The sequence below is a fragment of a genome, unplaced genomic scaffold (genome assembly GCF_019419815.1).
Source record: "Pyrus x bretschneideri cultivar Hongxiangsu unplaced genomic scaffold, Pyrus_bretschneideri_v1 Contig30, whole genome shotgun sequence".
NCBI classification, from domain to species: Eukaryota; Viridiplantae; Streptophyta; class Magnoliopsida; order Rosales; family Rosaceae; genus Pyrus; species Pyrus x bretschneideri.
Genome location: NW_025999613.1, coordinates 3532798 through 3544387, shown reverse-complemented (window position 1 = coordinate 3544387; position 11590 = coordinate 3532798). Strand labels below are relative to the sequence as shown.

Sequence of the window (11590 nt, the reverse complement as noted above, 5' to 3'; positions counted from 1 at the left end):
GACTCTAAACCCACTCCAATCAAGGAACCACCGAAATTTTTTCCATGTAAGCAACTGCTAACCCTCAAACCAAAGATGTTTGAATGTCGAAGTGCACTGAGCCTAGAGACAAGAATCACAACAATACTCCAACTAGGTTTCAAACGGCAACAAACTTTTCGAACACTACCAAGGTTTTGAATGAGCACGATGTTGGGATGAGAAGGAGATTTTTGCGAGGAGAAGAAAATTTTAAGGTTTCAACTGTTGCTTCTGGTTTCAACTGTTGTTGTCGTGGGGAGGGAGGGGGAGAGTTTAGTTCCCTAATTTTTTGAATTCTTGCAGATACCGTTTTCATTAACTCACAGATCTTTTTTAACCCGGTTTTACACTAAGCCCTTTCTGATGGATTCATTTTCAACCGTTCAAATTTAATCCTACAGTCCACATTCTATCCGCAGGCACTGTCCGCAAATCTCTGTCCGCACCTTAGAAATCGCGTTCTTAACAATGTAATGGTGTTCGGCTAGCTTTGTGCAGAAGATTTTATACGGGCCCAATCACAAAGTGCTGCCCCAAAACGAAAAACTTCTGGGTCTGGCCCACGAACCAAGTCCGTATGTACTCTGCAATTCTGCTCAGTGAAAGAAAATTACAGAAGAGAAATGGCGGCAAAGAAGAGCAAGGCAGTCTACAATGTTTACAGAGCGCTGACCCATGGTCTATCACCATTGCTGTACCTTCACCTCCACTGGCGGAAACTCCGAGGCCTCGAGCACCCACTCCGATGGCGTGAGCGTCTGGGCCGACCTTCCCTCCCTCGCCCCGAAGGCCCACTCATCTGGTTCCACGCCGTCTCATTAGGTTTCCTCCCATCCTATCCAATCCAATCTATGTCATTCCTTCAGTTAATTTCATCTCCGTTCCCCCTGTTTGGTTACCGGGAAAGTGGAGGGAAAATAATATAGAGATATTGAGCTTAATCAATCTTTAATTGTGATTAATTATTGTGGCGTAATTAAAAACTGGACCCAGGTGAAGGAATGGCTGCGATTCCGGTGATCAAGCAATGCATTCAGCGGAGGCCTGATTTAACTATTCTGATGACCACTACGACGTCATCTGCGTTGTAAGAACAAAACTCATCTCCCCATTTAACGTGTAATTCTGAATTTATTTATAATTTTTCATTTCGCTACATTTGCAGTGGAGTAATAGAGAAACGTCTTCCAACTGGTGTCTTACATCAGGTACTCTTTTAATAAATATATGTTTGTATTTTGCGAAATTCGTGACTTTCGCAGCATTCAAAAATTCGATAGATTTTTCTGATCAATTCAATCATTAGATGTAACACTATATTCGGGGTCATAACGCCTAATTTCTACCTACAATTTTAATACAGTGCAGCTGGAATGGTTAACAAATTGAATACATTTATATGTTGTATAGAGTATAGAGATAGATATGTTACTAGCTTATGTAATAGATGGGAATTTGGAAACAATGCTTGGTTTCATCTATCGGTGTCCTTATGGTGACGATGAATATTACTATTGTTCTCTATGTCTTAACTGAAAGTAACGATAGCATATTTCTGATTGTGTCACACTCAACTTTCTATTGATCAAGTTTGCGCCGGTTGATACACCTTCTGCTGTGGACTCATTCCTTGGTTACTGGAAGCCAAATGTGATTGTGCTTATGGAGAGTGAACTATGGCCAAATTTAATTATGGCTGCTTCAGAAAAGGGTGTAAGTTATCTTATCCTGTTGTGAATATACTAAATTATGTGAGTGTATTTTTTGAATGATAATGATGGTAATAACACCCAATTAGTACTTAGAAGCGTAGCTCAGTTATTTTTTTAGGTTTACTCTAAATGAGAAAATATTTTCCATCGTTTAATTTTATTTGCATCCAAATTATTGCTTAGCTTGGCTACCTATAACTTGAATACGTAAAGTGCAGTTGGTTTTAGATCATTTATATGATTCATATTTTTTCAGATCATGCTGGCATTGTTAAATGCTCGAGTATCTACTAAATCCTTTAAACGTTGGTCAGGACCAGCGCTTCTTCCTCTTATTTCATTGATGCTATCAAAGTTTTCATTGATCTCCCCATTGGTAAGTACCACTACAGATTGCATTGAGTAATCTGTGTCTTCAATTGTCTTCTCACTCTTTTTCTTGCACGCCATAGAGCAATATGCAGGCCATCCACTTTCAGCTGCTGCATGCCCCACCTTTTGTGATCAACTTTTCTGGTGACTTGAAGTATGGTATGTCTCACAATGAAAACTTGTATATATCCTTTTGGAAGTCAATTGGAAAGTCTAAATGTTGTGTTTTGAATCTGGTATCGTTTCATAACTATAAATTATAGAAACTCTTGAAGAAGGTGATAATCTATCGTAATCCTAGAATTTATTTATTTTTTCTTGTAATGTTCAGTGGTTGGAGAATTTGACATTTCTGAGGGAGAGATCAAAAGCATGGAAGATTTAAAAGTACACTGTGCCCACAGGAAGGTTTGGATGGCTTCTTCCATACATAAGGGGGAAGAAGAAGGTTACTTCTTGCTACTTACTTATCCTTAAGTTCTGGACTGCATATATTGTGTCATGTACATGTAGAGTTTTATTAGAGACCTGACCTGAATCATACAATGTCATGCTGCCTCATTACTGGCAGTCGTTGGTTTCTGAAAGTTTCATACAAGTGCTCGATGATTTTATTACGTGAATGCTAGTGCTAGACTGGTGTTGCAATGTCATTTTCAACTAGAAACTAGTGTGTTTTTTTTTTTTCTTTTTGTTTTGCTTTGTTCATTTCACCTTCCATTTCTTAACCCATTATTTTTTCTTAAAGTAGCGACATTCATCTAAAGAATTGTCAAAAATGTTTTTGCATTCATTTATCAGAATATTCTTTTGCTAGATTATTTCTGTCTGTTGAAAAGCTCACAAATACTATATGCAGTAATACTTGGCATTCACAAAGTGCTGCGACAAGAGTACCCTGACTTGTTAACTATTATTGTGCCTCGACATCCACATCATGGAAAAGAGATTGCTCAAGTATGCCATGCATTCAATTTTATTGATGTTTAACAGAAAAAAATGGTATCTATATGATTGATTTTTCTTAAGGCACAAAACTATATTGAGATTTACTACCTGAAAAAAGAGAATGATTGAACATTACATTTATTAGTTTCATTTCATGACATTGCCTTAAATAGTGCAGAAATTGTGGAAAGAAGGGCATGGTGTAGGGTTGAGGTCTCAACGTGATAAACTCTTAGGAGACACAAGTATATATGTGGTGGACACATTAGGTTAGCATATTTTGAAATCTTTTCCCTACATGATTCTTATTAGACAAATCTTGCGCAGAAATCATACTCTCATAGTTTACCCCTTGTACAGTGGCTCCACAAAAGCATTCTCCCTAACTTCATTATATGTTTTTTCTCTTTGCTTGATTTATAGGTGAATTGAAACACCTTTATAAGTTATCCCCTGTAGCTGTAATTGGAGGTTCCTTCTTTCCTAGCCTTTCTGGCCATAACATATCAGAAGCTGCTGCAGCAGGCTGTGCAACTTTGACTGGTGAGTAGCTGCTACCAGATCAGCATTTATTGGTTCTTAACATACCATTGATAGCTGCTTTTCTATTTTCATTTATCAGGTCCTTACATCGGGCATTTTTCAATCATGGTACTGGAAATGCAACGGTTAAATCCTCTGTCAGTTCTGCAGGTGTGAAGAATCTCTATCCTTTGTCCTTCAAAGTATCACTTGTTGAGACTCTTCATACCTCCAAATTATGTTGGTTTTTCAGAAATTTGACTCAATATATAGTGATTTATATAGGGTGGTGCTATCCACACACCTATTCTTACCTCTCACACACCCCTCCTCAATTTCCGGCCGTTGGATCGAATGAACTGAAGAAGATCAATGAACCAAAATTAACAAGATGTGAGAAGTAAAAAGGGGTGTGTGATTCGTGAATAGCATTACTCTTTATTTATCCTTTTCTGGTTTTAATTTTCTTTTACATCAGAAATCTACCTTTTTATTCAGTAGACTTGAATCGAAATATCGGATGTAGATAGGAAATTCATTAAATGTTACGTGTAACCTGTACTCTCTGTTCAGCTGTTTGGGCGAAGCTTTTAGGCAGACATGTCGAATAGGTGATCTAGTACTGCGTGGGTAGAATGGGCTTCGTTCAGTTTAATCATATGTATGTACACGTGTTAGCTTCATTTGTTGCTTTAGTTGCTACTTTTAGTCTCTGTAAATAAGTCATAACATCTGCACCAAGCCTGCTTTTGGGTGGGAAGACGGCCTTTGCACGGTAGTACTGGCTGTCTGGATTGTGGATAATTTCTACTTAGGAATAACTACCTGAACCTGTGATTTCATTAATATTTGTTCTGTCTGCTTATAAGAAAATAAAAAATAAAAATCTGTGTAATTTCTGCAGCTTTTTATGTTAATGGTCTTGCAGGTTGGGGGAAAATTAGAACTTGAAGAAGCTCTTAGAAAGCTGTTTGGTGATGTCAAAGTTCTAGAAGCACATTGTGCTGCAGCAAAACAAGTGTATCATACCCTATCAAGTGGTGTGGTTCAAAACGTTTGGAATCTATTAGATATTCAGATTCTCCAACGAGCTTTGAGCTAAAAAGTAAAAGATCATCATACAACAACAGAAATGTAGGGTAAAGTTACCACTCCCCTTAGCATCAGAGTATTTTATGCTTATAGTCAATTAGCATGTCCTAGATTAGTAATTTAGTTAACCTGGGTATTGCTGTATCTAAAATGTATTCTTCCAAACGACAGCTGATTTTGAGCGTCGTGTTGTTTGTAATTACTATCATCGGGTATAGTATTTAAACTAACTTCTACCCTTCGAGAAAGGTGAAAAAGCGCTTTGGCAACAATATGTTTTCTTTTATTAAATCCTATGATGTGCCTTGATGTCTAATTTCTGTACAAGATACAGATACTTTGCAAGGATAAATGTTAAACCTCATACTGCTTATTCCCTATACACAAGAGATTGCATCTTCACCTGTAAATAAATGAAAACACCAGTATAATGTATATATTTTCAGCAACAGTCTTTTAAATGCTTAATGCACTTCTTTGATTCAGCACCTTTCTGTCTACTGCTAGCTTGGCATAATGGTATTTCTAGGAAAATAGAAATAATAGCAATCGCAGATAACTGTTGCTGCTGCTTCCACCACTGCTACAATAATCTCTATGCAGCGTGATGAACTTCTCAGAAAGCCATGAAGGGGCAAGAGAATTGATGGCTGCTCGTTCCAACTCCAAGAGAGTGAAGTTTATTTTCAAAGAGAAACTCGTCACATGGCATAGCTGAAGGGCCAGAGCTACCATGACCGTACTCTTCGTATTCTTGGTCTAGCAGCTGCTGTAGAACCGGGTGATTCAGGAAATCCACTCTTTCAACAAACCTTCATCTAGCTTCCCCTACTACTACAGCCAAGTGACCAGGAGGGGCATCCCAGGGTAGCTTCTTTTCACCAACTCCGGCAAGCCTCAGCTTCACATGCAACCATTCTTTTTCAGCTTCCAATGTTGCAGATCATGCCTTGTCTAGAATATTGCTACATGGGAGGAGCCATATCAATGTGAAGTGACAACTCAGACTTTCTTGATATGGGTTGTTCAAGGTGGACATGGGTATTTATTCTTGGGGCTTTCCGGTTTTTGCTTCAACAATTTATTCATTTACCGTGCAAAGGCCTAAGGGAAAACACAATAAGGTAAAGTATCTTATAACTGCTAATTGCATGATATAAAGATAATATCGAGTGAAACATGTCGAGTGATTTGGATTTTCTGTTGTTAGATTTCCTGCATTACCACCTTTGCTTAGTTTTTTACTGGGATAAAAGTGAAACCCTGATAACTTGATATGATTGACGTTATCACATCCTAACTTCTTTGTCCATAACAATTTTTGCTAATATGGCAAGCAGTTGGCAGAATTGTAGTACTTCTTTACCATTTTTTGGTGACTCAATTGTAGAGAACTTGAAATGCAAGGGATCTCTGCATTTGGATGAAATTGAATCCTTAAGATTAGGACAGAATTCTGGCTAGCATGTGTCGGTCGGGGAGTCCTTGGGACCATGATCTTATTTTCATGGGCACTCACAGAGGAGGATTCTCTCCTCTCCTATTCCCATGCACGCATCACATGCATTGGTGGGTGAACATATTCTTCATACCACATACGTATGTAGGAGTCTCTGTTGTATTGTCAAATTTTTCATGCTTTTGCATATGTGACATGTCCTCTTTTGGGGTGGCAACCCGGGGGTTTGGGTGCCGGTGTTTTATAGTAGAACGATGTATGACAAGTTGTAGAGAATTTAAAGAGTTAAATATTTTTCTTTCATGAATTCATGCTGTTTGCTCTAGGTTATTTAGGCTTTGTTATGGTTATTTAGAAACAAACTAGCAAAGGGGATATTCTCTAAACCCTATGTTTGGACGAGGAACTTTCAAGGTCTCAAGAAACTTTAAACTCGATTGTTAAAAATGTATTAGGAGAACAATACCAGTGAACTATACAAACCCTACAAAGTTATTACTAAAACATTATAAATGCACTACAAAACACTAAACAAATACTTTCAAATGACACATTGCACTCAAATGTGTCACGGTTAGTTATTTTCGAGTCCTCTATCTAATTTCTGTGGTGCATTCCGAATAAAGTTGGGCTAAGTTCCATGGATTTTAAAGTCCCTCGTTCAAATGCACCATAACGGCAACGTTGGTGTTTAGGATTGGATTTAATAGCTCACTAGATTCAAAATATGTTGGAAATAAGAAATGAAAGTCAACTACTACATTATGTCTAGTTAAAGAAGCCAGATGGATTAATCACTGTATCAACATCTTATAACTAATACATAGTCTCCCTTCAATATGGACAAATTTAGAGTAGGCCTTCGATTCTTACTTCAACATACTTTGAATTTGGCATGTTATCCGATCAATTCTAGGAACTGAAGGTGGCCTAAATTTGATGCTCTTGAACAATTTTTTTTTTTTGCTTCCATGTTACGTGACAAGTTGAGAGATAAGTAACGTTCATTTAAAAATTTGTGTTGCCTACAAAATTCTAGTTATAACTAAAAGATTGTCGTACATGATATGTTTTAACTGAACAACGGTTCTCATACTCAACTTACTACTTGGCAGGGAAGTCTTACCAAATTTCTTTTCCTTCCATTAGAGATCCAAACATGTGCAAAGCATAAATAGTTTGGAAAGTTAAAAGGTGGATATAATGAGTACTTTCTTTTTTTTTTTTTTTTTTAATCAAATGATAGATTTTGTTAGATTAGATATTAGATAAGCCACTGATAGGGTTCGACCCATACCATCATGCAAGGGCTCAACTCCTTTTTACCACTGTGGTAAATGGCCACTTGCGATATAATGAGTACTTGATTTCATGGATCAACAACTTTTAGGCAGCTTTTCATCAAGAAGAACCTGAAAGAATTACAGATTAGGCCTTAATTTAGTACCTTTATCTAATCTGCTTTTTGATTACCATATCCAGGTTAGTCTAAATTTAATTTGTTGGTTTGGTCCAAACTCTTATTGCTTCAAAACTATGGGCAATAAACAAGCAAGCAACAATTAAACTGATAATGTCCCTATCAACCCTGAGACAGTTGACAAAGAACACATTCTGTATTTTGGAAGAGCAACTTGTATGCTACAGGTACATCGTCATGGTCGCGTCTTGTGTCAATGATACAAGAATACGTGAAGAAATATTAATACATAACATTGTATTATTAGCATGGGACGCTATTGTGACGGTGTATCATTGCCATATAAATCCTTGTCCTTATTTGTACCAAATAGAAAGGAACATGGTCATTATGCAAACTTACAGAGAGTAATGTCTTTTCCTTGTTCCGTCTAATTTTCCATCAATTGGGACATGGAAGCTTGACTTCTGTAGGCCTCTCTCTCTCTCTCTCTCTCTCTCTCTCTCTCTCTCTCTCTCTCTCTGTGAAAAAATAAGGATATTGTTTTTTCATTTTAATTTGGAGGGCATATGGCTAAATGTGGTGTTAAAATCACAACCCTCTTTGTTTCAGGTCCAAATGAGGTCAAGAGGAATGCGAAATTGAACCCTTGATTCGAAATTATAAGTGCTCTACCATAGAAGTTATCAGTCATCACGTACTTTTTAATCTGAATTTTCTACTAAACAAAATAAAAGCCCGAACTAAAAGAACAAAGAAAAAATAGTAGTTTAAAGAGAATGTTCTAGAAAAAGATATGCAGTGTAAAGAGAATGTTGTAGTATATACGATGATCCATGATGACGATGATGATGCAACTTAAGCTTTGGATCTGCTTTTTCTTTTTTACTTCTTCATCCAATGTCATTTACTTCTTTATCCAATGTCGTTTATTTCTTTGTTCATATTGGTAGACAGGTACTCTCATGCAATCAGTGACACTACATAGTAAATATTTATTAAGTGGTTTGAATAAGTTTTGAACATGTAACAATTATTTATTAGATAATATATCACCATTGAAACTATGCGTTAGTTGCAAGAGAGAATTTATCCTATCGATAAACATGTTTAGTAACCATTTAGTAGAATTCAAATTTCGATATCCAAATATCCATAGAATGTTTTTCTATTTAAAAATAAATCTTACTGACATTTTTCAACGGTTGATAAGTACATATGGATAAGTAAGAGCTTAGAGCATATGTAAGAGAGGTAACAATTCGGTAGCAAAGTTAAATTTGCTATGCCACGTTAAAAAACATATCTCTAATGGCGGTAGTAGCAACCCAATTAACAAATTAAAGAATTAGTAACTGACTTTGTAATCTTCTTCATGGTAGCAAATTGTGTCCCGCAATATACTTTATTCAAAATTATTGTTTGGTAAAGTGTTTGAAAATAAAATTTGGGCCTCACAATATAAGATAAAGTAATATTCTAACGTAAAAGATGAAATTTGAAGAGTTGGTTGAAGAGTGGATTGAAATGACAAATTTTAAAGGGACAATACTTGGTACTCACCAGGCGTACCCAATATACTAACTTTGTTATGTGGAACAATTATAAAACGACATGTGTCCTTTTAACTCACAAACAACTTAACTTAAACTAGTTGCCAAAGATTCACTACTCTAATATATATCCAAACACCCTTCCTCTCCCTCATTGCCCAACCTTCCATCTCTAGCGAACAACACTCACTATTCTAATATCCAAACACCATTCACTGTTGGATACTAGAAGAGTGAAGGTTTGGCTATGAATTTTAGGGCTAGTTTGATATTGTGGGAACATGATTCCTAGGCCTGTGCACTTGGAAAGAATGATCGGAATGCCCGAAGCCCATGGAATGTAGTCTCGTGGGATAGGCTTAGGCCTACTAAAGATATTACTTGTCTTCCAAGTAAGAAAACCCTAATTAAAGTCAAATTAGGCTATCTTTGAGATTAGACAATGTAATCATAATTCTAGGAAGATTGGGTATCTAATCCTAGATTTCCTCCTAGATAGTCTCCCAATTTGATAAAGATCACTTTTCCTACAAGAACTCGCAAGATCCCTATAAATATACTAGCCTGAGTATTTATTAGGAGGACATCGACATCCATCTCAATCTCTAGGGCCAATCAATCTATCTCTTTCCTTTTTTTCTGACTTATCTCTAAGTCTATTATTCTCTACAGGACACATATTCTCTTTGTGCCTAACAAAGGCCCTTACACCACTATCAATGCGTAGACACATCCATGGAAAAGTCATCTCCCTAACACCTCATCATAGGCTATTCGTCAAGGATGGTTCATACCATTCTTTCTTAGAACGACACCCGTGGTTTGATTTTCAAAAGAAGGCACAGCCCACAACTTTCCTAGATTGACGTTTTTTTATGTTTTGGACATTTTGAAGGTCAAGATGGCATATTTCAAGCGGACCAACACGAAAGCAAAGGCAGGTTTCGTTCCATGTGCATCAGGAAGTAAAGGCAGGTTTGGTTTCGTGCGGACCAACACCTCTTCATAAGTTCGACTCATAGACTTCTCATCTAAAGTCTACATGTGACTTAGTTCGAGTCCATCAACACTCATATTGGGTTAAGTCATCATGCAAAACTCTAGATGCAATGTAATCGTGCCTAAAGCCCAATTTGCACACTTAAATGATTTTCAACGAAAAATTGACTTCCTAGATGAATTTTGATACAAGTCGAGTTGGATATGAAAGCTAAGATGCTTAAGATCACTGTACCAAAATTTTTGCAAATCCAATATTTTCATTTTTGCGTACGAAGATAATCGAAGCTTCATTGCCGTCAGAACTGAGCAGCTATGGGAAAACGAAGATTTCAAGGCCTTACCAATTTTTCCAAGTCACGTGTTCTTATTTTTTTAGATTTTTCTAGAAGAAAGAATGATCTCAAATCTAGCACACAAAAAACTGAACAGAAAGCTAGCACAAGCAATGTGTCTCAGCAGCACAAGCAACTTCCCAGATTAATCTGGACCTGTTCAAAGCAAACTGGGTTTCGTCCATACATCATGGCAAAGATACGGAAGTCAGCTTTTTGAAGAATTTTGTGAAACTAAATCTTGTATTATGTGGAAGACATTATTCTCGTTTTACCACTCATAGCACAGCTGGACTTTTCTTTGAATTTTTAAGTTCTTCCCTTGAACTCATATAAAATGACATACAACATGCTGCAATGACCAACGAGTTCAGGATGCAAACAGTCATGATCAAGTCAACAGTTAACCTAAGGGTTTCAACGAGTTCAGGATGCAAACAGTCATGATCAAGTCCGCTCTGATGAGCTAAAACCAAAGATCACTAGCAAAGCATTGTGTGACAACTCCACACTTGTCCTCCTCCACCACTAGCTTGTATTGAAGGCCTATCCGACGGGTGAACAATCTTGGTCCAAACCATGGTAGCGCTCCAAGATATAAGTACTTTTGTTTTTGCAACTATATTCTTCAAATGGGATTCCACCTCAGTCTTGGCAGGTAATTCAACTTGTGTGGCTTCAACTTTTGTTTTTGTAACAATAGTCTTCATAGGTGATTCACCTTTAGGCTTCTCCTTTTCTTTTTCAATGACAAGGTCCAAAGTTGTTTCTTATGATGGCATGATCAAATGACTTTCACTGTCACTTACAGCAAACTTGTATTTTATTTTCTTTTTTTTAGTAGGCCATAGTCGAATCCTGGATCAAGCATTTGTTTCCAGTCATCCCTTGTACGTACATTCCAAATGATTGTTCTCATCCTCAATGCCATATTGTTTTCCTTTATTGTCATCCTTTTTATCATCCTCTGCAGTTGGTGTCTTCATTTTAACTTTCATTTCAACCACATTTGGAATTGATGAGGGTTCTTTCTTATCATTCAAGTCTTTTGGAAGTTATTGTAAAAAACATTCAAATATGAAATCGGTGAGGGTTCCATTTAAGCCACATTTGAATGACTTTCTTCTAAATCATTCAGATAATCATTGATTTTTAGA

General features: G+C 36.9%; 1 protein-coding gene across 6 annotated transcripts; it reads left to right on the top strand.

The window, feature by feature from the left end:
- Window positions 1-539: 539 nt before the first annotated feature.
- Window positions 540-8469, top strand: LOC125479997 (probable 3-deoxy-D-manno-octulosonic acid transferase, mitochondrial). Of its 6 annotated transcripts, none has more exons than XR_007260410.1 (14): window positions 541-843; window positions 1015-1108; window positions 1187-1229; window positions 1612-1734; window positions 1990-2109; window positions 2186-2264; window positions 2437-2553; window positions 2965-3062; window positions 3232-3322; window positions 3477-3596; window positions 3676-3746; window positions 4504-4709; window positions 5175-5791; window positions 8159-8469. XR_007260410.1 is itself a non-coding variant. In XM_048590183.1 (13 exons), exons 1-12 carry the CDS (start codon window positions 645-647, stop codon window positions 4675-4677), a joined length of 1329 nt encoding a protein of 442 aa, XP_048446140.1. In that variant the 5' UTR covers window positions 541-644; the 3' UTR covers window positions 4678-4709; window positions 5154-6101. The 6 variants fall into 6 exon arrangements, 3 of the variants coding, with proteins under 3 accessions (XP_048446141.1, XP_048446140.1, XP_048446139.1); XR_007260408.1 differs by having other exon boundaries at window positions 5154-5791; XR_007260409.1 differs by lacking the exon at window positions 8159-8469 and adding an exon at window positions 6058-6433 and having other exon boundaries at window positions 5154-5791.
- Window positions 8470-11590: the final 3121 nt, after the last annotated feature.

Bases quoted from the DNA above. Each gene is read 5' to 3' on its own strand.
- LOC125479997 (XM_048590183.1), top strand. From the start codon at position 645: ATGGCGGCAAAGAAGAGCAAGGCAGTCTACAATGTTTACAGAGCGCTG. The intron at 844-1,014 runs GTTTCCTCCCAT...AACTGGACCCAG, and splicing joins GTTCCACGCCGTCTCATTAG to GTGAAGGAATGGCTGCGATT. The intron at 2,110-2,185 runs GTAAGTACCACT...TGCACGCCATAG, and splicing joins TTTCATTGATCTCCCCATTG to AGCAATATGCAGGCCATCCA.